This window comes from Pristiophorus japonicus, chromosome 5 (assembly GCF_044704955.1).
Source record: "Pristiophorus japonicus isolate sPriJap1 chromosome 5, sPriJap1.hap1, whole genome shotgun sequence".
NCBI classification, from domain to species: Eukaryota; Metazoa; Chordata; class Chondrichthyes; family Pristiophoridae; genus Pristiophorus; species Pristiophorus japonicus.
This window is the reverse complement of record NC_091981.1, coordinates 47,867,707-47,889,782: the sequence shown is the minus strand read 5'-3', so window position 1 is coordinate 47,889,782 and position 22,076 is coordinate 47,867,707. Positions and strand designations below refer to the sequence as shown.

Genomic DNA, 22,076 nt, shown 5'->3' with positions numbered 1-22,076 from the left:
CTCAGCAGGCTCCCACTGGTGACCACTGAGGGGGCGTTGGAGCAAAGCGCGGAGATGGTCATGGCCGTTGAGGCTTTCGACACCGGAGGCTCCCCAATCACAGCCAGCCAGATCAAAATCTGAACCAACAGAGATCCCCTCCTGTCACTGATAAAGAAATGTGTCCTAAATGGGGATTGGGCGCCCGCACATGGAGCGTGCCCTGAGGAGGCCAGACCGTTTCACAGACGGATGGACGAGCTCTCTATCCAAGCCAACTGCCTACTATGGGGCAGCCGGGTAGTCATGCCCCAGAAAGGAAGGGAAGCTTTCATCAGGGAACTCCACAGCGAGCACCCAGGCATCGTGCTAATGAAGGCCATTGACGGTCACATGTATGGTGGCCGGGAAATGACTCAGACCTGGAACACTGTTCGCAGGTGCACGACGTGTGCTCAGCCCGTGGCCCTGGCTCACCAAGCCATGGTCACGCATTCATGTAGGCTACGCGGGCCCGTTTATGGGAAAAATGTTCTTGATTGTTGTCGATGCATACTTGAAACGGATCGAGTGCATCATATTGAATTCGTGCACGACATCCACCACTGTGGAGAGTCTGCGCACTATTTGCGACCCACGGCTTGCCAGACATCCTAGTTAGCGACAATGGCCCGTGTCTTACTAGCTATGAATTTCAGGAGTTTATGTTGGGTAATGGTATCAAACACGTCAGGACAGCGCCGTTCAAGCTGGCTTCCAATGGCCAGGCGGAACGTGCGGTTCAAATCATAAAACAGGGCATACTCCGGATTTAAGGACCCTCTCTTCAGTACCGCCTATCGTGCCTCCTGCTGGTCTATAGGTCCCGCCCGCATTCGCTCACGGGAGCCCCGCCCGCCGAACTATTCATGAAATGCACGATTAAAATGCGGCTGTCCCTCATTCATCCTGCTCTGTCGGACATTGTTGAGGGCAAGCGCCAGTCCCAAATCGAGTGCCATGATCGCAACTCAGTGGGGAGATGCATAGAAATCAATGACCCTGTATTCGTTCTCAATCACGCATTGGGACCCAAGTGGCTTGAGGGCACTGTAATAGGCAAAAAGGGGAATCGGGTCATAGTGGTCAGACTAAACAATGGGCAGATATGCTGCAAACATCTGGACCAGGTAAAGAAAAGGTTCAGCATGAACACTGAGGAACCTGAAATAAACCATGGAATGTCAACCACACCACTGCCAGTGAACGAGCAACAAGGACATTCAACAGCATGTACAGTCAACTCAGGCGACAGAGACACATGCCACGGCTCAACCACCAGAGCCACAACTGCGACGCTCCACGAGAGAGTGTCAACCGTCTGAAAGACTCAATCTTTGACCCAAAGACATTAGGGAGGAAGTGATGTCATGTTTGTAACCTTCACATAACTGTAACCAATATGTAACAACACTGTACACTGTATACAACTGTGAAATACACACCTTGACCACAGGGGGTGAACTTGTGAGAGACACTTCTCACCTGGTCAGCCAGGTACTTAAAGGGAGGCTCCACGCAGACTCAGCCCTCCTTTGTCCTGTGAACAAAGGTGCAGGTCATGAGTGACCTTGTCTGCAGTATATGCCTTGTGTGACTTTATAATACAGTGCAGAGACACTACAGCAGATGACACCAAATTGGGACAATAGTCAATACTGAAGAGGCCTGGAACAAATTACAGGAGGACATTAATAAACTTGCAGAATGGGCATATAATTACCAAATGAAGTCCAACACAGATAAATGTGAGGTATTACATTTTGGTAGAAAGAATAGGAAGGCCACTTATTACTTGGGTGCGAGTCTAGGTGTGGTAGAGGAATAAAGGGATCTCTGAGTTCAAATACACATCACTCAAAGTTGCATCCACAGATTATCAAGGCCATCAAAAAGCAAAATAGGATTTATTTCTAGAGGTATAGAATTGAAAAGTAGGGAAGTTATGGTAAACCTGTATCGAACCTTGGTTAGACCACGCTTAAAGTACGGTGTACAGTTCTGGTCGGCATATTATAGAAAGGATATAGAGGCACCGGAGAGGGTGCAGAGAAGATTTACAAGGATGATACCAGAAATACGAGGATGTACACATCAGGAAAGGACGAACAGGCTGAGGGGTGACCTAACAGAGGTCTTTAAAATTATGAAAATTTTTGATTGAGTGGATGGAGAGAGAATGGGCCCAAGTTTCAGCCTGAGTTGCTCCTGTTTTTTTGGAGCAACTGGTTTAGAATGGAGTATCTTAGAAATTGCAATTCTCGCCATTTAGTTTGCTCCAGTTCTAGTCAGTTAGAACAGTTTCAGTTTGGAACAGATTTTTTTTTTCAAAAGGGGGCATGTCCAGCCACTTACGCCTGTTTTGAAAGTTTAGGCAGTGAAAACTTACTCCAAACTAACTTGGAATGGAGTAAGTGTAGATTTTTGTACGCTCAGAAAAACCTTGCCTACACTTAGAAAATCAGGCATAGGGAATGGAGAGGGGGAGGTTTAAAGGGAAGTTTACAAACATTAAACACTTCAGTTTTACAACTAAAGAGCCATCATCAATAATAAATGATAAATCAATCAAAAAAAATTAATAAAAAAATTTAAAAAATCAATAACTAAAAAAATCTCTACTCAACCGACTGCAGCACCGGCCGGGAGCCCTCCAACAGCGTGCTGGGACGGGGCCCCCCCAGTGTGTGTGTATGTCTCTCTCTCTCTCTCTCTCTCTCTCTCTCTCTCTCTCTCTCTCTCTCTCTCTCTCTGAGTGTCAGTCTCTTTGTCTATGTGTTTCTGACAGCGAGGGGAGAGAGAAGGGGGAGGGCTGAACGGGTCCGGCTGACGTGAAGAAGCCGGGCCCAAGACTTCGGGCGGGGCCCGCCTCCAGCAAGATGCTGGGCGGGCCCCGCCGAAGGAGTTAAAGGTAGGTGGCTGGGGGGAGCGGTCGTCGGAGCTGGGGGGGTGGGGGGGGGTCGTCTGAGCGGGAGCTGGATGGGGGATTGGGGGGGGGGGTCGTCGGAGCGAGAGCTGGGGGCATTGAGAGAGCCAGCTGGAGCTGGACGAGGGAGGTGCAGCCTGATCCTCACAGCCCCAGTGAGGCCATTCGGCCAGGGCTAGGGGCTGCGTGCTTCGGGCCCCTCCCACACAGTTTTGGGCGCCTGGAGCTACTGCACATGCGCGTCCACTGTATCGCGCCTGTGTTGAGGTCCCGGCACTGATTTCAGCGCAGGGACCTGGCTCCGCCCCCCACAGCTCGTGCTGCGCTGAGCTCCAAACGACCTACAGGGAGCCAGAGAATCTGCAGGTATATTTTAGGCGCACTTTCGGGCGCGAAAAATGGGCATCCAGGTCGGGGCTGCGCCGTTTTAGGCGCGGCCCGAAACTTGGGCCCAATATTTCCAGTTGTGGGGAAGAGTGTAACTAGAAGCCATCAATGTAAGAGTCACCAAGAAATTCAATAGGGAATTCAGAAAAAGCTGCTTTGGTGAGAATGTGGAAGTCGCTACCACAGTGAGTGGTTGAAGCGAATAGCATAGATGCATTTAAGGGGAGGCGAGACAAGCATATGAGGGAGTAGTGGGGAATAGAGAGCAATGCTTAGAAGAGGAAAGACTGCAGGAGGCTGGAGTGGATCATGAACGCCGGCAAGGACTGGTTGAGCTGAATAACTGTTTCTGTGGCGTATATCCTATCTTTTGTAAATTTTGCATAATTGCTTTCCTGTTGAATCTCCTTTAAGCACCATATTTACTTTAGACCACGAGAATATATTTAACTTGCTTAGCAATTATCCAAGTGAAGAGTTGCCGTCATGCATTTAAAACACATCAGACCACATGCACTTGGTGGAGATAAGGGGGAACCAGTGGATGTAGTGTATTTGGATTTTCCAAAAGGATTCGATAAGGTACCAGACAAGAGGTTATTACACAAAATTAGGACTCATTGGATTGGGGGTAATATATTAGCATGGATTAACGATTTGCTAATGGACAGAACAACAGAGTAGGAATAAACGGGACTTTTTCGGGTTGGCAGGCTGTAACTCGTGGGGTGCCGCAAGGATCAGTGCTTTGGGCCTCAGCTATGTATAATCTATGTCTAATTAATGACTTGGATGAAAGACTGCGTGTAATGTATCCAAGTTTGCTGATGATACAAAGTTAGTTGGGAATGTAAGCTGTGAGGAGGCTGCAGAGAGAAAAAGACAGGTTGATTGAGTGTATTCCATTTGCCATGTTCTTGCACAATGTGGGAAAGTATGATATCTATTTTGGTAGGAAAAGCATAATATTTTTTGAATGGTGAGAGACTGGGAAATGTTTGCATTCAGAAGGACCTGGGTGTCCTTGTACATGAATCACAGAAAGTTAACATGCAAGTACACCATGCAATTAGGAAAGCAAATGGTATGGTCATTTTTGTTACAAAGGGATTAGCATATAAGAGTGAAGGATTCTTGCTACAATTATACAGGGCATTGGTGAGGCCACACTTGGAGTACTGTGTACAGTTCTGGTCTCCTTACCCCCATGGAAAGATATACTTGGAGGGTGTGCATCAAAGGTTCACTAGACTGGTTCCTGGGATGAGATGATTGCCCTATGACAAGAGATTGAATAGACTAGGTCTATATTCCCTAGAGTTTAGAAGAATGAGCGGTGATCTAATTGAAATGTGTAAAATTCTTAAGGAGCTTGACCGGGTTAATGCTGAGAAAATGTTTCCCTTGGCCACGGAATCTAGAACACGCGGTTACAGTCTCAGAATAAGGGGTTGGCTTTTAGGACTGAGAAGAGAAGACATTTTTTCACTCGAAGGGTTGTGAATCTTTGGAATTTTCTACCCCAAAGAGCTGTGAATGCTCAGTCGTTGAGTACATTCCAGACAGAGGTTGATAAATTTTTGGGATCTAAGGGATATGGGGATAGTGTGGGAAGATGGTGGAATTGAGGTAGAAGATCAGCCATGATCTTGTTGAAAGGCGGAGCAGGCTTGACGAGCCAGATGGCCAACTCCAGCTTTTTGTTCTTATGAGATGAAAGGTAGCCCATTATGCTTTAAATGCACTTCACTTGAGTTAACACTTTGAGTTAATTTGTTTAAACCTCAGATCAAACTAAAATTGGAGGTTCCAGATGTCTTCCCTTTTAGCATTGATAATCAAGGATCTCTGTTACTTGATTGGGAGAGGTGATGGGGAGAAAAGCAAATGGAGAGATGGATGCAGGATGGTCATGGCCCTCTTGAGCTTTACTTTCCTCCAGATCCATTTTATCTACAGCCTCTGTTCTTCGCCAACCTCCATTGTCTTCCCAATATTACATTTCACTGAAATCCTAGTGACCACCTTGACATGATATAGCATCATCATTTTTTTTCATCTCCCTAATTAAGAGCTTTGGGATGCCCTGAGACATAAAAGGTGCTACATAAATGTAAGTCTTTCCTTTCTTTTGTTAAAGTATGGTTTTTATTTATGATTAGATGTTCTACCTATTCCTCAAAATCAATAAGGTTCTTTAAACATTTGAGGTCAAACGTTCATGGGTTTATTAAATTGCAATAATACTGAAACATACTTTAAAATATGTACTTACAACCACACCTGATGGTTGGAGGTTTAAATGCTTTACCAGCTCTGAGCACTGCATACAAGTTGATCAAATCATTATGAATCCAAATACACATTACAGTCTACTACTTGTTATACATTTCTCTCTCCTCGACTGCATGACAATTTGAACATTTCTGCATTATCGATGATTATACCAAAAGTTAAAATAGAACTTCATATAAGGAGAACCTAATTGAACCTATACACTCAGTAATTTCAGTTAATAAGATGGTTTCTTTACTAACGGCCTATTTTTTCCGATAGGCTAACATGATCCGAGTAACTGTCTTACTTTGTTATCTTATAAATAATTTTACTCTTTTATATATATATATATATATATATATATAATTGCTGTTCCACCAAGTAAAACCTTTATGTCTTTGATTCTGTACGATCCAAAGCCAAATCTTTAGAAACCTGAATTAAAAAGATAATATTTACCCAGAGGCTTTCTAAAGGAAAACATATCCGTGGGCGCAAGGACTGCAGCTCCAGAAGCTTAGGAACCAGTATGCAATGGCACATCTTTAAGTTCCATCATTAAACTCATCATACTGAAACTTACCAGAGTGGTATGGACAATCTTAGTTCAAAAGTTCAGTAGTCACTACTTTAAAATTGAATCATTTTCTCCTCATATTTTCTTTTTTCATTCCCTTTCTTATTTTAAAGATAATGTGACAAATGGTAGTGATGTATTCATGCTGCATCCCCTATGGATGAATACTGGAAGGCACCCCTGGATGTACACAAAATCCAATTCTACAGGCAGAATGTCATCACGATAATAAAATATGTTGCTCAAATCCAATCAAACCAGACTCGGCAAATTCCTTCTTGGACAAGCCCATACTAAACCCCAACATGGTACAGCTTCTGTGTTTCTACCTCAACACAATTCAGCAATGCATCCTGTGGAAATGAACAGACCCCTCTCTTCACTCATTAAGAGTCAAAATTCACTTACTCAACCAGGAGAAATTGAAGACCAGGTCCCTGTTGCTGAGGACCAAATGACATACACCTCCCACAGTTATAAATACTAAACCTGAAAGGTCTACCCTATCCAAACCATTTGAAAGAAACCAAAGTTTCAGTTGTTACCTAAGCAACTGTTACAGCAATTTTGTAACTGTTCATTAGATAGTGCCACTGACAAAAGTTGCAGATTGTCTGCAAGGAATGTACATGACATTGTATCAATAAGACTTATTTAAATAAAAAAATACGTTTTGGGAAACTTTTGGTGACCTCCTGTATTGCTATTCACTTTATAATGAATGGGGAGAGGGAGAAAGAGAAGAGGGAGTATTGGTAGATTCAGCAGTTACCTACTGTGCTCATTCAAGGGACTGCCTATGATGATGATGATGATGACTCTGCTCATTGCTGATGAGTAAAACAAATGAAATGCTGAGCTATCATGCCAAATCAGTAGAGTGCAAGATTTAGGCCATTCTGTTCAAACTAGAGTTTTCTGGTACGAATATACCTTGGAAAACTGCTTGCTGCTGGTGACCAAGGCAGTTGGGAAAATTCCAAAACAAAAGCAGAAAATGCTGGAATCACTTGGGCGAGTTCTCGCCACAGATGCTGACTGGCCTGAGTGTTTCTAGTGTTTTCTATCTTTGTTTGATTTCCAACATCTGCAGCTATCTTTGCATTTTTTTGTAAAAAGCCTAGCCCTAATACTGGTGCTGAGAAGGCCCTGAAGCTGATTCTCTGTATCATAGGACTAAAATATTAAGGGAAGATGAGAAAAACTCTTTTGTTTGAAAGGACGTGGATGAGAAAGAACTTTTTACAGCGATAGAATATACTGCAGATAATAGGTTAATTTAGAGCACTATTTCAAGTTAAAACACGTTGGTCGGACATGGGGGCCATAGATACAAACTGTTAAAAGGCAAGTTCAGGACTGATGATGGAAGCATACCTTTGCATGCATACCTGGAATAATGATCTGGGTTGGATAGTGGAAGCATATGCTCTGAAATAATTCAAGATGCAGTTCGATGTTGTAATGGAGTCCATATGTGGCAGGATGGACTGAATTGCTTCTCATCTGTACTTTTGTGAAAATGAAAAGCTTGTGAGTTGTCATAGCCTGACATCTGGCGAATTTTGTAACCAACGGTAACTGGCGTGGTAGTGACCCGAATTATCGTGATTTTCAGGTACATTTCCAACAGGTACAGTGTCGAAAATCTGGAAGCCTCGGGACTGAGGCTGCTCTGGATGTTGGGTATTTCCTGACTTCGGAAGGTCTTTCTGACGTCCCCAATCCGGAAATGCCCGAGTCCAGGTTTGTGTATTTCTGGACTTCAGAACGTCTTTCCGACGTCACGTCCGGAAATGCCTGGGTCAGGGGCGGGTGGGGGGAGGTAAGGAGCGGGGGGTCGGGTGGGGGGGGAAGGTAAGGAGTGGGCGAGGGAAGGAGCGGGGGGGCGGGGTGGAGGGAAGGAACAACGGGCTGAGGTAAGGAGCGTGGTGGGAAGTAAGGTCAGGAGAGTCCGGCGGGCCGAGATAAGGAGTGGGGTGTCCGGCGGGCAGCGTGGCCTGTGGAGTCAGCGGCGACCTGAGGCGGGGGAGTCCAGCGGGTAGTGGCGGTGGGTCGGGATTCCGGAACATTTTCTGGATTCCGATGACCCTGCCACGGATTGTCCCGGATTCCGGAACACTATGGATTCCGGAACTCCGAATTTTCGACACTGTACCTGTATAAAAAAAATAGCCTTAATGAACGGAGAGTACCAAGTATTCTGTCAGCTCTTAAAGTTACTAAAAATCGGGCATTAGAGGATATTATGTACTTTGCTCTGTGCATAAATGTGCAGAGATTTGCCATTCCCGATTCCCATATCTGCTGCCATCTGCTTGTGATGCTTAATAGTGTCCTTACTGTGGCATTTGAACTTTACTTTTGTCCTTTTGTATTGGAATTATAACCCATTTAACTTTTTATTGTCATAATCTGTGAAGTGCAAATTGTAAAAGTTTCCTTCCCATTTATATTTCAGCATTCTTGAATCTTTCCTTCTTTCACATTCGGATATTTTGCTCTAAATGCTGGGACAGGATATTTTAAGTCCTATAATAATGACATTAGTGACAACACAGGGTATTGTAGAAAAGTAGCTGCATACATTGAGCAATATTTTTATGGAAAAAAACTGATCAGATCATCAGGCAGCAGCTGAAAGGGAAAATAGGTTAATATATTGGACGGTGCTCTTCGTTGGAACATACATGTATCCAGTGTTGCCACCTAGCTTATCTAGGAGTTTAGTGCCAGTATGCTATGCGAAAAATGGCATTGAAGCCAACCCGGTTAACATGTGATCCTCTTTAACTCATCGCCTCAAATTTATTAATGACTGCACTGCTGGTGGTTCACTCAAGGTTTAGATTGTGTCTGGAGAGGGCACTTTGACCCTGGAAGTTCAGAAAGCCAAAACCTATAATTGTTGCTTCACATGAGCATAGAATGGAAATGTCCTACACGCCTTTGCCGTTTAAGGAATTTCCAGTGACAATGCTGAATGAACTGTTGTTTCATTTTTGTGTTCAGGAAAAGTAGAGACCTATTCTACTTGTGCCATAGCTGTAATACTGTGCTTTTTCTTGACACGGCTACAAGGGTGCTACTAAGAGTAATCTGAATGCTCTAGCAGAGCATGACGTGCATTGATGCTTATTAGAATTTTCTGCCTCTTTCTCTTGTACTTTGTAATAATTCAGTTTTGCAGAGGTGAACAAATGAGTAAGACTGTTCGATTATCTACCCATTGGTATGGTTAATCATTTTCTAAAATTGCAGTTGCATGTCTCATTCACTTTTTCACTCCTCGTGTCTACTGCAGGTAGAAGAAATTAAGTTTAATAAGTCATTTGAAGTGTAAGATATCTCAAACCTAATGTTTTTGATGATTTTGTTAGAGTTGCTGCTTTTTACAAATTACAAGATTAATAGCAAGGCTTGTAGTCTCCAAGGCCTGTGAAACAGTTCATGTTTCCCAGCAGAAGTGTATTAATCTAGGAGTAAAGCTTTCCCTGCAATATTAATTAACATGTTGGGAACACATTAAATAAGGAACTGCTATAGACCCATATGCTAAAAACCATTTTAAATCCTAAGATTGCACACTTTTCTGCACTAATACAACATTAATATTAACATTAACATTAATACAGCAGTGAAATCTATGTGTAATTTTTTTCAGTATATACAAATTCTAATCAAGCTGAAAGGCAATAAGTAGCCTGACTCATCACATAATCGATAATTCTATACTTTGCAATTCTTGATGCGCTTGAAGAATTTAATTTTCCAAACAATATCCATGCTTCAGCCTAGTACATCTTGGCTTTAGTAGTGATAGTTTTTGTGCTCCACTTGTCTTCCCCTAATAAAAGCTTATTGTTTTAATTGAATGAAATGATGTAATTTGCTTAGTGTTTGTATTATGTAATCTGTGATTTTATATGAGGCTGTGAACAATACACTGAATTGTTACCTATTCTAGAAACTACTTGAACGAACTCGGGCTCGGCGAGAGAATCTGCAGAAGAAGATGGCTGAGAGGCCCACAGCAGCTGCTCGACAAATTGCAAAAAGATCCAGGGAACCTTTGTCTGAGGCCAGCAACCAGCCATTGGAAGCCACCGATGAAGGTAAGAGCATCCTTACTATGTGCTTGATTCTGAGAAAAGATGTCTTGTAGTCCACAAATGAATTACAACCGTAAATAGTTTGTTCTGAAGTAGCAGTAGTCTTTCTTGGTGTTTACATGTCCCATATACAGGGAGTCTATACTTGCAACTTTAAACGCAAAATTTGAAGGTGCTCTCTATTATACTATGTACATCCTATTGGCTGAAATGCTGAACAGTGGCGCTGTTTAACACACTTGGCTAGAGGTAGCGCTCATCTTCACCTGGTATTTATATTTTCTGAATAATTTGCAGAGAAAATTGAAGTTGCACACATGAAGGACTGTGACCACAGAACAATGAAGTTCATTCAATATGAGTTGGGAATCAGAATTACCAAAGAGCTGGGTAGATAACATTAAAAGGGCTAAAGTACTTGAATATTGGAGCAACTTAAACATGTTGGGATCAAGTTTCTGCTCCTTTACATCATCAATATTGGTGAAATCCAGGTGGTATCGGGGAGTTTAAAACTTACGTGAGTTACCCCCAAAAACACATGTACTCAACCACCCGCAATCTTTGACGCTGGTTCAAGATTCAATTCACTTGGATCAGGCCCTGCCCACAAAATTGGCAGTGCCCCATATCGATATTGCGAGTTTCTGCTGATTGTGCTGGTTAGGGCAGGCTTTTCAAATTGCGCTCATTTTCTTAGATGCGCAGACACTAGTAGGCACGTCGTTAAAGATATTTTAATAATAAAAAAAATTAATTTACTAAGAACGTGACTAATGAACACCAATGAAAGTTGTAAATGGTTCAGTGTAGTTTGTTTTGTGATTTTTAAATTGGGTTACTCACAGGTGGAGAACTGGACACGTAAAAATGTTTATTTTTAATGATAAACCCATTTTCAGCTGTATTAATAAAACAGCCTCTGGTTACCACTCTTGAATACATCAAGGAATACTTTTTAATGGAGGGGGGGGGGGGTGGGGAATTGCATTCTATTACACTGTCCAATTGCACTAGCTTATGGAAAATTCTACATTTTTAGTGGAAACTTGAACTGTGACCTAACCAACGCATTTTGAGCGCAATTTCCCGATTGTGGCCAAAGCGGAAACTCTACCCCAATTGATCAGGTCAGGTTGTTCAGTGATGGCTTCAGTAGAAAACAAGCGGAACACTTTAAAGCTATGTTGAGCATACAGGATAAATATGTACCTAAAAGCAGCAAGGTAAGACTAATGGGTATGATTCTAAATGGACTAATAAACAAATCAAAAATTAGTGAAAAGCCACCTTAAAATCCTCCAGGGAGAAAGGGGGTGGTGTTCTCGGATGTGCAAGAATATGTCAGAGAGTGATTGCAGAGACAAAGGGCTGAAGTTTCGGCTCGAGTTGCTCCTATTTTTTTGGAGCAACTAGTTTAGAATGGAGTATCTTAGAAATTGCAATTCTCGGCATTTAGTTTGCTCCAATTCTAGTGAGTTAGAATAGTTTCGTTTTAGAACAGTTTTTTTTTCAAAAGGAGGTGTTACCAGTCACTTATGCCTGTTTTGCAAGTTTAACGTAATAAAAGAGCCATCATCATTAATAAATGATAAATAAATCAATCAATCAATCAATCAATCAATAAAAAATTAAGTTTCTACTCACCTACTGCAGCACCGGGAGCCCTCCAACAGCGTGCTGGGACAGGACCCCCCCACCCAGTGTGTTTCTCTCTCTCGGTTTCTGACAGCGGAGAGGGGGAGAGGGGGAGAGGCAGGGAGCGAGGGGGAGGGGCTGAGCGGGAGGGAGAGGGGCTGAGCGGGAGGGAGGGAGTGGGGGGGGGGGCTGAGCGGGAGGGTGTGGGGGGGGGTGGGGGCTGAGCGGGAGGGAGGGTGTGGGGGGGGGTGGAGGCTGAGCGGGAGGGAGGGAGTGGCGGGGGGGGGGGGAGGAGGCTGAGCGGAAGGGAAAGAGTTGGGGAGGGGGGGGAAGGCTGAGTGGGAGGGAAGGGGGGGGGAAGGCTGAGGGGGGGGGAGGCTGAGCGGGAAGGAGGGAGGGGGGGGAGGCTGAGCGGGAGGGGGGGAGGCGGGAGGATGCGTCGGGCTGCGAGGAGCTACTGCACATGCGCGCACACTCTACCGCGCATGTGCAGAGGTCCCGGCCCTGTTTTCAGCGCCGGGACCTGGCTCCAGCCCCGACCCCTTGTGCTGCGCCACGCCGAGGCCAATGACGTCCTAAGGAGCTCTGAGAATCCCAAGGTAAGTTTTCGGCGCCCTTTTTATTCCAGAAAGTCGGTGCACCTTATGGAGGTGCGCCGTTTTTACAGAGGCAGGAAACTTGGGCCCAACACAAGAAGGTAGTCAGAGAAGTGAGAACCATAAAAGATGGCTTGAAACAGCAGAAAACGGGGTAAAAATTCTCAACAACCACTTGCTTTGAGTACTCCTGAGGGAAGAAATGAGCAACATGCCCTCCCCAAATGGAGTTAATCCGGGAAGAATTTCTGATGTTGATATAAATGAGCAGAAGTCTGAGACCAGTTGAAAGGGCTAAAATGCAATGGCCTAGAATTTGTGGTCAGCGGCGAAGCAAAGGCGTTCGTTGCTGGCCCCGAAGAAAGCTGCCCACAAAGATCTTGAGATCTCTGTGGCAAGAAGTAGTGGAGATCCCTAATACAATGTCAGTAAGCTGTCTGAGCAGCCAATCAAAATGCAGAATTCTCGGAGACAGCGAACTAGGAAGTGAAAAAATTGCTTTTATTCTGACTTTTTAAAACGGAGTGACTCCGGTCAACGACCAGAGGCTGCAAAAACATACTGTGCATTAATCTGAAACCGGCAGCGCTTTTTTTTCCCCACTGAGCATTTTTGACTGGCATTTTTCCTCACAGCCCGCTCTCTCCCGGCCCACTCCCTTCTGGCATTTTTGAAGCAGCCCGCTCCCTCCCGACATTTGTTCCGCTCCCTCCCGGCAATATTGAAGCAGCCCGCTTCCTCCTGACATTTTTCCTACTCCCTCTTGGCAGTTTTGAAGTAGCCTGCTCCCACCCGACATTTTTCCTGCTTCCTCCCGGCATTTCTGAAGCAGTCCGCTCCCTCCCAACATTTTTGAACCAGCTCGATCCCGTGATGATCTGGCAGCACGCATGAGCAGTTGGCTTCCGGTTCGTTGCGTCCTTTTTAAAAGTGTTACATAGTACAAAACAAAGATTGGGCTTTTGCATGGAGAGAAGGTAAACCAGAAATAAATATGAACAAACTTATAAAAAAAAATACAATATTCTTTTAAGTTTCTTATTTTAATTTTTATCATAATGGAGAAATTTGACAATCCACAAAATTAAAATTAGTTTTTCAGGGCCATAATGTCTGTTTCGCTGTCATATACGCTGTTAAAACCCCAATGACGCCTAATCCAACAAGGTCTAACTTTTAATGAGATATTTAACAGAGATGTTACTGTGGAAAAGTCCAAGTTTCACTGATTTCACTGATTGCCGGTTATGGGGATGGGTCCGCAGCACAGTCAGTGTTGGAGCAGTGAATGACTGACCCCAACTTCAGGACTTTCACGTTTAAATGCACATGCGTTACATCATGAAGTTGTAGTCAGTTTCAAAGTGATAATAACAGTGAACGCTGTTAGTTCACTATTATTCCACTGCAAATTTCGGGCCAAAAATTCCCTAGGGATCGATGATATTTATCCCAGAATGATAAAGGAAACGAGGACAGGGACTTCTGAGGCATTGATTATGATTGAGGAAGTCATTGGACACTAGGGAGGTAGCAGTAGATTGAAAATGGGTCAAAGTGGTACAGGTACAATGTGCCAAATCTGGAATTCCGAAAACTGGAATTGTCCAAAAACCGGACAATTTTGAGGTGGCCAAGATGGCGCCATCGGGCAGCGAGAGACGAGAAAACCAGTTTAAAAAATAACTGGGGGCCGTGGGTGGCAAGGAATGGTGGATCAGCAAGTGGCGGGCGGCGAGGAGTGCCAACAGTGAGGTCCGAAATCCGGCACAACCTAAAAAACCAGTACGGATTCGGTCCAGAGGTTGCCGGATTTCAGATGTTGTACCTGTACCTATATTTAAAAAGGATGAAGACTCAGCCACTGGCAACTACAGACCTTTTAATTTTATTTCAATCCCATCTTAAATAATCTAATTGATTATTAATTGTAAAATTAAAGGTTATTAGTGCAATCGTCATCATCATAATCGGTCCCTTGAAACAAGGATGACAAAAAAGGATAAGTTCACCGGTGTTCCAGTGAAGGACCTAAAATTCCAGGTCCTGAACTACATCCTGACGGGTGGAAGATGCCTGTGCCTGGATTTTTTTTTTAACGTGTGGTGGCCGTTGCATACCAGCCACCACACGGGCTTGACAAAGCTAGGTCTTGGTCCAGTGGCAAGGACCAAGACGACGAGAGACCAGCTCTGCTGCACGGACCTAGTGTGCACACATATCGCAGTGTGGGCTGGCCTGTGCTGCCTCTGGACCCCTGGCCCTGAACTCGTGCCTGCCCTGGGCCCCAATCACATACCTCCAAAGTCTCTCGCCGCTCCTTCGCCCGGATCTCGCCGCTCCTGCTGTATCTGCCCACGCTGCAATCACCAACCTGGACCTTGATGACGTCACTCTTCGCTGCCGTCGCAGCTTGTACTGCTCCCTGTAATGGCCTCCATGCTGCTCCCAGGCCGCCGCTCGCCGCTCCTTTTATGGCTCCGACCTGCCGCTGATGGTCTCTCACAGGTCGGAGCCACTTGGTTAATAGCACCCAACCTGAATTACGAAAGGAGAGGTCTTGCCTGACCAACCTCCTTCACTGCTTTGAGGAAGTGACATTGTAGTGAACTGTGGCAAGCCCTACAACGGGTTGTACTTATACTTCCAAAATTTTTGTCAAAGTTCTACATGAAAGGCTTTTAAGGCTAAAGCTGTGGGGATTCAGGATAAACCTTGTGTATGGTTAGGAAATTGGCTGGCAGGTAGAGAATAGTTGGTACTTGCTATAGGAGTTGAGTCAGAGAGGGAGAAGTGGGGAACCCTAGGGATCAATGTTGGGCCGCTACTGTTTCTAAATTATATTAGTGACTTGGACTCAGAAACCAAATACAATTTGGGCATTAAATCTCCCCAAGTGTCAATCTGGATTAAACAAAGTGCCCTATTGCAGCCCCACACATATGTATCTTTCTAGTTGAAATTGTGGGTTTTGAGCTCTGAGCCAGGATTAGTGTTTGAGGCAGAAACTCTCAACATTTATGATTTAGATTGGATAGGCGGCTGAAAGATAAGGGGTTGAAGGACGATGTAGAGTTATTTGCTGGGGCGGAGGGTAAATGCTGATATGAACTGGTTGGGCCAAATGACCTGTTTCTGTGGTATAACATCTAGGTATTTAAGCACCATTTAAAGGCAGCTCAGTCTTTGATAGGGGTTGGAAGGAGGAGCGAACCAAAGCTTTTTTGTAGGTATGGGGAATGATATCCATGCTCGAAGTAAAACACAGACTGAGTGATTGCATTCAAACTATTGCCAGTATTGACAGCTCCTGCATTAAACATGAAACTCCTTTTGCACAATATTTATAATTATAGAAATTGTGTTCAGACAAATGATGCTGCACTGTGCGTGGTAAGATTACAAAGGATGGACAATTCCCCACCGGGAGGGAAAGTTCATTGGAGGCATTTGTAGGTGGAGAAGAAGATCGTAAGGTGAAGGTTTTGTGAAGAGAATCACAGAGGCCAAGGGCACATTGACTGAAAGAATGTCCTGAGAGTGGGTGAAAAACAGTAAATAAACAAATGAGTATTCAAGCACATAAGTATAAATTATAATTTTAAATCCCTAAATTTATGCCATATTTATAATTCCTCTCCTCTTGCCCACCCCTCAATTTATTGTATATATTCTCTACTTGAGTGGCAACATTCTTCAATGTTATTTTGCAGACATACTAAGAGTCTGTTTGTTGTATGTAGTGAAAATATCGACCAAGCCTTCTCCATCTAAAAGACGCTGTTCAGATAAAATGGAAAACTCGGACCCTGGGATGGAGAATAAAGCGTTTGCTCCTGTTGCACAACCTCCTCCAAGTCAACCTGTCCAATTAGTTGGGCAGCAGGAAGAGCAAAAGATGAACCAAGATAAGCTCCCAATTACCTCTGTGAAGAATCGGATGCAAAGGCTGGCAGAGCAACTACGCCAATGGGACTCTAATGGTATGATCTAATTGTGTGTTAGAATGTGATTGTATATTTCAATGTGATTTGTTTCTTGCTTTCTCTTTTAAAACAATGTTTCATTCTGATATTCAGAATTGCTCTAATGCAGCAGAAGTGGAGAGCAATTGGCCTTTCTGTCTTGATGTCCCAACAACAACTTGGATTTATTTAGTGCCTTTAATGTAGTGAATCATCCCAAGCTGCTTCACAGAAGTTTTATCAAACAAAATTTGACACTGAGCTACATAAGGAGATAATGGCACAGGTGACCAAAAGCTTGGTCAAAGAGGTAGGCTTTAAGGAGCATCTTAAAGGAGGACAGAGACGTTAGGAGATTTAAGGAGGGAATTCCAGGGTTTAGGGCCTAGGCAACTGAAGGCACGGCCGCCAATGGTAGAGCGAACAAAATCGGGAATGCGCAAGAAGCCTAAATTGAATTTCAGTTTGGCTAGTAGCAAGGCTTGCAGGGTGATGGAAAGTCATTGATGGCTATTTGAATTTCAGAGCTGCATAGTACATTAGTTATGTTTAAAGTGACGAGAGTGTACTTACCTTTGAAATTCTATCCAAGTAGTCCAGACTTCCATGTTCAAATTTAGTGGTCTAAGAATTAATTTGAAGGGAAGTACTTAATTGTCCCATAATCTTAAATATTATTAAAGGAATATATCTATACTGTTATTGGTGTGTCCTGGTCCCATGTTAAAGGAAGAAAGAACTTGTATTGATATAGCACCTTTCACAATCTCAGGATGTTCCAAAGCGCTTAACAAGTAAATTAAGTACTTTTGAAGTGTAGTCACTGTTGTAATGTAGGAAATGAAGGTTCCATAACCGACAATGAAATCTATATGTTTTTATAGGCGTTGGTTGAGGGATAAATGTTGGCCAGGACACCAGGAGAATGCCCCTGCTCTACTTCAAAATAGTGCCGTGAGATCTTTTGTGTTCGCCAGAGACGGCAGAAGGGAATCTTGGTTTAATGTCTCATAAAAGACACCTCCGACAGTGCAGCACTTCTTCAGTATTGTACTGAAGTGCCAGACTGGAAGATGTGTTCAAGGCTCGAGTCGGGCTTGAACTCTCATGACCTTCTGACTGGGTTAAAACCCCATATTGATCAGTTATGATATAATAATTGCAAGTTTATTGATTCAAAATATACATCTGATTCCCTCCAAATAACACAACGGAAGAAAAGTCATTGGATGCAAAACTCTTTTTTTGATGTATGATATGTGAAGCTTGCATGACTGATTATTGGGAATTGTGAGCAAAAAAGATAAATGATGAATGGCTCAAACGGAAGCAACTTTAGAAGTTTCTGACTTCGAAGTCGACATGGACATAATACAAAATCCTTTTTTTTTAAAAAGGTAGCAATGCACCATTTTGGCCATTAGAGGACTCTGTACACTATTGCTACCACTAACATCGACAACCATTTACTCTTTTTAATGGTATCCCTCAAGTAGGAGAATATTGAAATGTTTACAAAGAGAAACACTGGGTGCTCTCCTTCGATAAAGCTGGGGGGGGGGGGAGCTGGGAGGTCCACAAAGAACACAGTAAAAGGGAAAGAGTTAAAATGACCATTTAAGGGATCGTTCTGAAGAACAAGAGCACAATGACAGAAGGAATGATCATTACTTGGATAGGGGGCAAGCAAAGGGTATGCAACAGTAACCTGGTGAGGATTTTCTCCTGGTTTGCGTCCCCAGATAATTCACATCTGACTGAGGATTAAGCTTGTATCTTGGCACACTCTGTTTATGCTCCACAGTGGAACATCATGATACCATCTGCAAACCGGTTAAGCTCATCATTAACTTGGGCAGAATTAGCAGGAACTTGAAGGAATATTCCTGTTAAAACTGTTACTTCTATTTGATAATGGTAACTAACGTGTACTGTAGTAAATGGTCTCATCAATCAATGTAAAAATGTCTAGTCGCCTTTTTATGAAAGCAGCAGAACAACGTGCATTAATAGGGTGCCTTTTAATATAGCAAGACCTCCCAAAGCATTTCATACTTGAGGACCCAGACTTGAAATGGAGGAGGAGACTAATAGAGAGAGATTTTTGAAGGTTCCATTTGAGGTAAGTTTTAAGGATGATTTTGAAAAAAGGTGGGGGGTGTTGGGAGAATGTAGCAACTTTTCAGGGAGTGTTTCAAGAGCAAAATGGCTGAAGGCTTTGGCGCGTGGCAGAGCGGAAGGTGGCAGAATGCACAGGCCAGCATTAGAAGGGCAGAGGGTGGCAAGCAGTGGCACAGGGTTGGAGGAGATCGCCGAGGTAGGAGCGAGAGGGCTTAAAGGGATTTGTAGACTGTGATTAGGATATTGACGTCAAAGCGCTGGGGGCAGCATCACAGGTCGTCAGTAGAAGTTGGTAAGGATGGATGATGTGTAAGCGGGACTTTACGCATATTCATTTTTTGTTAATTCATTCTTGTGATATAAGCTAGTTGCCCTTGAGAAGGTGGTGGTGAGCTGCTGCCTTGAACTGCTGCAATCTGTGTTGTGAAGGTACTCCCACAGTGCTGTTAGGTCGGGAGTTGCAGGATTTTGATCAAGTGATGATGAGCGTCCAAGTTAGGATGGTGTGCAATCTGTAGTAGAATGTGAAAATGATAGTGTTCCCATAAACTAGGCAGGAGAATTCTGGTTGCATTATAGTTCATGTAGATTTGGTTCTCACTAGGATGCTGAAGAGGGAGGCTAGAAAAGTTGAATCTGGAGTTAACAAACAGAATGCTTATTTCAGTGGCTGCTGGGGTAAGGTCGGCATGGACACGGGTGATATTTCAGAGGTGTAAGTAAAACTGGGTGAGGGGTTTAAAGATCAGCTTCAATCAAACAAGGCTCTGTCATGCAGCTTGAGCACACAACCATGGAGGAGTTGGGATCGGGGGCTAAAGCACAGAGTTTCTGATGGTAGCCAAACAAGATGGCATTGGACTTTGCGGTGTTGTGCTACAGAAAGTTTTGTAGTGGCCATGACTTGATGTCAGGCAGTCAGATAATACAGCAGCTGTTCTGAAATTGAGATTTGAGAATGGAGAGGTAAAATTGGGTATAATTAGCACACACATGGAAGCTAATCCCCTGCTTCTAGATCAATTGTAAGTCAAAGCCTTGTGTTTTAACCTCCTGGATGTGAATGAAAGCCTGGCATTCTCCTTACACACTTTTAACCCCTCTCCGCCCCTCTCTCCCCACCTGCTTTTTTTGATGCTACAGCAAAAATCAGTTTGAGGAATATATCACTAAAGCATTTAAAAGATAGACTGATTTTAGTGTTTTTATGAAGAGAAGACTTTGGATTAAATATTTTGAAGAATATGTTTGTGTATATTTGTCATGGAACTTTATTGGACATGCTATTTGCTTCATGCCAAATAATGTAGTGGATGTGCTCAGGTGACATTGGTGTTGGTGCTATTGGACTGGAGGATCTCAATTTTTAAAATGAAAAAAAAAATATTGAATAACAAACCTTGTGTTGGTTGGGCCTGCAGATACAACAAACCAGTCAGTGGAGTGGATGTGCTCCAAAGTTTTTCACTGAGCAAGTTGATTACTTGTAGAACTCCACAGAGGATTTATTACATCATATTTGTAGGTGGGATTTTTATGGGAGGGGGCATAAATTGTATCATATCTACAGGCAAGTACTTAATTTGAGCAGTGCTTCTACAGTCTGCTCTTTAACCCTTGGGTCACTTAGTGAGATAATGTAGGTTGCTGTGCCAGCTCCCCATAGCAATTGGCAGCCTGAGAAACTTCAAAAGTTTGATTTGGTGACTGGTTTAATTTTAATTGGACAGAAAATTTTCCTTTTGGAACTAATTTTTTAAATGATCAGAACTGAATTTTACTTGTGTAGGTGCATTGTTTAGAAGAGGTGGCAGATTTATTAAAAGCAAAGAAAAATGTGTTGGCTTTTTAAAATTGAAGAACTATGCTTAAATAAAAGTTCAAACAGAAATACAGTACAAATATATTGGGAGTGAAAGAACAGCTTTTAAAATGTAATTTCTTTTCATTTTTTGCAATAACATGAATGGCTTTCAGTGATATTTCTATAATGGGAGATATTCTGGTTTTGTGGTGTATGAACTAATTAATAATAATGCTGGCTTGAGGAGAGCAGAATTCCCTGGAGGTGCTGGCACTGTAATGGTTAAAGGAAAAAGTAATTACTGGGAGAGTACTTGCAGCTTAAAACGGAACCGCTCCCTCATTGGAGACCTGAAATGACAGGTCTCTGTGGAACTAAGGAAATTATTTTAAATTGCAAATATTTCCTGATCTAGAGGACTTGGCTTTTTAATTGGATGGGAATGGTTTACGTTACAAACATTCTTCCCTCTTTTTAAGTATTTTGAACACTGGTAGTGTGGTAATATTTTAGAATAATACCAATGTACTGTCAATATATTTGAATATCTAGTCTTCCAAGCATAAAGGAGATTCAGTATAAACTGTGGTGATAATATTGCCATTTATTTTGCCAACTTGGCATTGCTAGAATATCTTTATTTATCATTTATTAAATGCTGATTGTGAGCACTACTGCTTGGATAAACTATCTGCCAAGAACAAAATGATCAGTAATTGCATATATTTTAAAACAGAATTTGAACTTCCAAAGCAATTCTGTTTGTCATGGTTTGTGTTTTCTTCATAAACAGATAATGACATTGATTCGCCTGTATCGCCCGAGCAGTCATGGAAGCCAGCTTCTCCTTCACCTCCGCAGACAGTGAGCACTAACGAGTCTAAAACCCCAACTGGAAGGAGAGGACGCTTTGCGAACCTTGCCGCAACAATTAACTCCTGGGACGACGACTTGAGTCACCCGACTATAAAGCGAAACAAGTCACCAGGACAGCCTGGTACTGCTTGTTTACCAGTTTCCCCCACAGTAGACAAAGCAACAGCTACTGTCGACAGTAGCAGTGTTAAACAGCAAGCTGCAAAGTGCCCTAAAGGGTCTGTAGAAAGCACAGTTAATAAAACGGCCTCTACTGTTTCACAGGTAGGTGAAGACCTTAAAAAAAAAAAAGAACTCAAAAATTCTAAGTGAATTGTGATTCTTGGTACCTTTTTAAAAAAGTTATGTCTCTTACCCGATCAGATTTTCTTGTTTTCCTCTAACTTACTTATCCTATGGAGTTTGCCTTAACTGCTGTCGTATTGAACCGAAGTACTTTGCTGTATGATTAAGAAAAGGTATGGGCTTATTAACTAATGTCCATGTGAGAAATTTTTTTTTTCTTCTGTTCAAATTTTTTTTTGAATTAGACGGGTCGCCTCTTCGTCTTTTTGGATGGGAAACATTTTTTCACAGTCTCTTCAATTTTCTGCGATGAATACCATGCCTCATGTTGAGGTACAGTTCTATTGGCACCGACTGCCTTCCAGTTCATTGCCCCAAATGGTCAAAGCTATTTGTTAAAAATGCCCGAGCCTAAAAAGTGAGTGTTGGCAGAGTATTCGACTATGGATGAGTGGGATTGGGTTACTCACCGCAGTTGAACCTGTATTTATTCT

At 43.0% G+C, this 22,076-nt stretch overlaps 1 protein-coding gene across 2 annotated transcripts in view; it reads left to right on the top strand.

Annotated features, from left to right (window-relative positions):
• The window catches only part of anln (anillin, actin binding protein), a 111,866-nt gene that overhangs the window by 10,547 nt on the left and 79,243 nt on the right, over positions 1-22,076 (top strand). For both annotated transcript variants that reach the window (XM_070880601.1, XM_070880600.1), the window contains exons 2-4: positions 10,153-10,300; positions 16,275-16,514; positions 21,215-21,561. In XM_070880601.1, coding sequence (XP_070736702.1) covers positions 10,153-10,300; positions 16,275-16,514; positions 21,215-21,561 — 735 coding nt within the window. The remainder of the gene's footprint in view (positions 1-10,152; positions 10,301-16,274; positions 16,515-21,214; positions 21,562-22,076) is intronic.